Source organism: Rhagoletis pomonella, unplaced genomic scaffold (genome assembly GCF_013731165.1).
Source record: "Rhagoletis pomonella isolate Grant_MI unplaced genomic scaffold, Rhpom_1.0 Rhpom_scaffold_01250, whole genome shotgun sequence".
In the NCBI taxonomy this organism is placed as follows: Eukaryota; Metazoa; Arthropoda; class Insecta; order Diptera; family Tephritidae; genus Rhagoletis; species Rhagoletis pomonella.
Genome location: NW_023459804.1, coordinates 28,984 through 31,505, shown reverse-complemented (window position 1 = coordinate 31,505; position 2,522 = coordinate 28,984). Strand labels below are relative to the sequence as shown.

Here is a 2,522-nt window from a genome sequence, read left to right as displayed (position 1 = left end):
TTCATACGGCCCATTATCAGACTAAAATTGATTGGGCTATAAAACTCTGTATTCAAAAAATTTCTAACACTTCCGAGAAAAAAGTTTGAAATTTAGGTGAAAATTTGTTGCACTTTTTTGTAGTTTTCTTTAAATTGTTATACTTGGGTTTATATGGGTTTTGTTAGAGATAGAACTGTATTTTAATATCACTTTGAATGGCGTGCTATAGATATTACCGATACTGTATATAATTACTTTAAAGCAGACGACGATTATCACCTAATAAGAAAAAGAAATTTCAACCAAACCTCGCGATCAGCTCGTTATATGTTACAACTTGCGATAGGACCATCATAAGTTTTTAAAACTTTATTCCACTATATATGCCCTACAGATGAATAATAATGTACACGCAATTATGATAATGATGAAATAAAAGCCAAGCTGCGACGCGAAGAATTATACATGCTTTGATACACACCCCAAGTAGTGCAAAATAAAAAAACTGAAATTACCGGAAAAAGGTATTCTATATGTTAATATAGGCAATAAGCTACCTACGTACCAAATTTGTAGCAAATCGAATCATAAATACGATTTTTTTCGAATAGATCGGTCACTGGTCCACTTCCCGGGAAAAAAGTATTCTGCATGTTAACCTTGGCAAAAAGCTACCTACGTACACAATTTCAAGCAAATCGAACCGTAAATACGATTTTTTCGAATAGATCGGTCCCTGGTCCACTTCCTGAAAAAAAGTATTCTATGTGTTAGTCTACGCAAAAAGCTACCTACGTACTCAATTTCAAGCTCATCGAACCATAAATAAAATAGTTTCGAATAGATCGGTCCCTGGTCCACTTCCCGGAAAAAAGTATTCTGCATGTTAACCCTGGCAAAAAGCTACCCACGTTACAAATTTCAAGCAAATCGAACCATATATACGATTTTTTCGAATAGATCGGTCCCTGGTCCACTTCCTGGAAAAAATGTATCCTATATGTTAACTTAAGCAAAAAGCTACCTACGTACCAAATTTCAAGTAAATCGCACCATAAATAACACTTTTTTGAATAGATTGGTCCTGGTCCACTTCCCGGAAAAAAGTATCACATAGTATGACCAATGTCAAGTAAATCGGATAGTCAGTTTGGGAGTTCATCGTGGGCAACAACGTGTCACGAGAATTATATATAATAGATTTTACCTTGTTATTTGCGAAAATCTTGGATCGCGTTCTAATGCCAAAAATGAGTGGGACAAAAATTGAGCTCCAAACCAAGGAAAAGCTAGAAGCGGCGGCGTTTCTTTATCCTTATGCATCTGTATTAAATGGAAGAAATGTGAGTAATGAAGTACAAAACGACGAGTATTAGTAGTACCTGATGTAGTTTGGAAACCACTGCTTCAGACACAAATAAAACCTCGGAGATCAAGAAGACTTGATTGCCATTTATCAGCGTGTAGTCTGACATAATAGATACATTGTTAACACTTGGACTGGCTGAAAGATAAAAAGAAATAAAAAATACACATACATATGCGGTTCAAAAGAATATATATACCCGAGCGCTCTTGTATACAACGGTATTATAACTTTGTTCACATAACGGTTGTTTGTAACAGGCAAAACGAATCGAGATAGATATATGTAGACAAATGTATACATAAATGATCAGAATGAAAAATTAAATCGATTAAGCACTGACTGTCGTTCCACCCGTCCGTCCATCTGTGTACACGATAACTCGAGTAAAAATTGAGATATCTTAGGAAACTTGGTATGTGTACTTCTTTTCAGCATAGGACGCAAAATCGGACAATACCACGTCTACCTCCCATGTAACGGTAGTCTTCAGAAATACAAAAACTGCGATATTTTATTAACTACTGAAGCTTATTCTCTCAAAATTGATATTTGCAATAATTTTCAGACGAAAAATAAGAATATTAAAAGGGTGGGGTCCTCTCCCCCCTTTTATGGGTCATGGCGATTAATGAGTTATTGCAGACTCTGGAAGGTGGGGGGGGGGAGGCTCCAAGGTCATCGCGTATGCTGACAACCTTGCGGTGGTAGTGAGTGGAAAATTTCCGCAAACTCTGTGTGACATTATGCAGGGCAGACTAATGTTAATCGAAAGATGGACCAAGGAGAAAGGTCTGGGTGTTAACCCAGACAAAACGTACCTGGTACTCTTTACCAGGAAGCAGAAAATCCCCCCACTTCAGCTCCCTGCCATAAACAATAGGATTCTGAAGCTAGTGGAGTCCGCAAGATATCTTGGCGTAGTCCTGGGCAAAAAGCTTAACTGGGCGCAAAATATACAAGAGCGCGTTAAAAAAGCGACGGTAGCCCTCTACAGCTGTAAAGGGGCGTAGCTGGGGGCTCTCCCCTAGCATCATGCACTGGCTATACACGGTGGTTGTTAGGCCGATTCTATTATATGGGGTCTTGTTACGGTGGCCAAGTCTCAACAGGAAACCTACGACTCAAGTACTCAAAAGGGTGCAAAAAACTGCGATGCTCTGCATCTGTGGGG

General features: G+C 38.5%; 1 protein-coding gene across 1 annotated transcript in view; it reads right to left on the bottom strand.

The window, feature by feature from the left end:
* Positions 1 to 1,480, bottom strand: part of LOC118752132 — a 12,071-nt gene extending 10,591 nt beyond the window's left edge. Inside the window, exons 1-2 of the mRNA XM_036486979.1 lie at positions 1,365 to 1,480; positions 1,190 to 1,305 (exon numbers count right to left, since the gene is read on the bottom strand). Of these exons, the coding sequence (XP_036342872.1) occupies positions 1,190 to 1,305; positions 1,365 to 1,457 (209 nt within the window). The 5' untranslated portion in view covers positions 1,458 to 1,480. The remainder of the gene's footprint in view (positions 1 to 1,189; positions 1,306 to 1,364) is intronic.
* Positions 1,481 to 2,522: the final 1,042 nt, after the last annotated feature.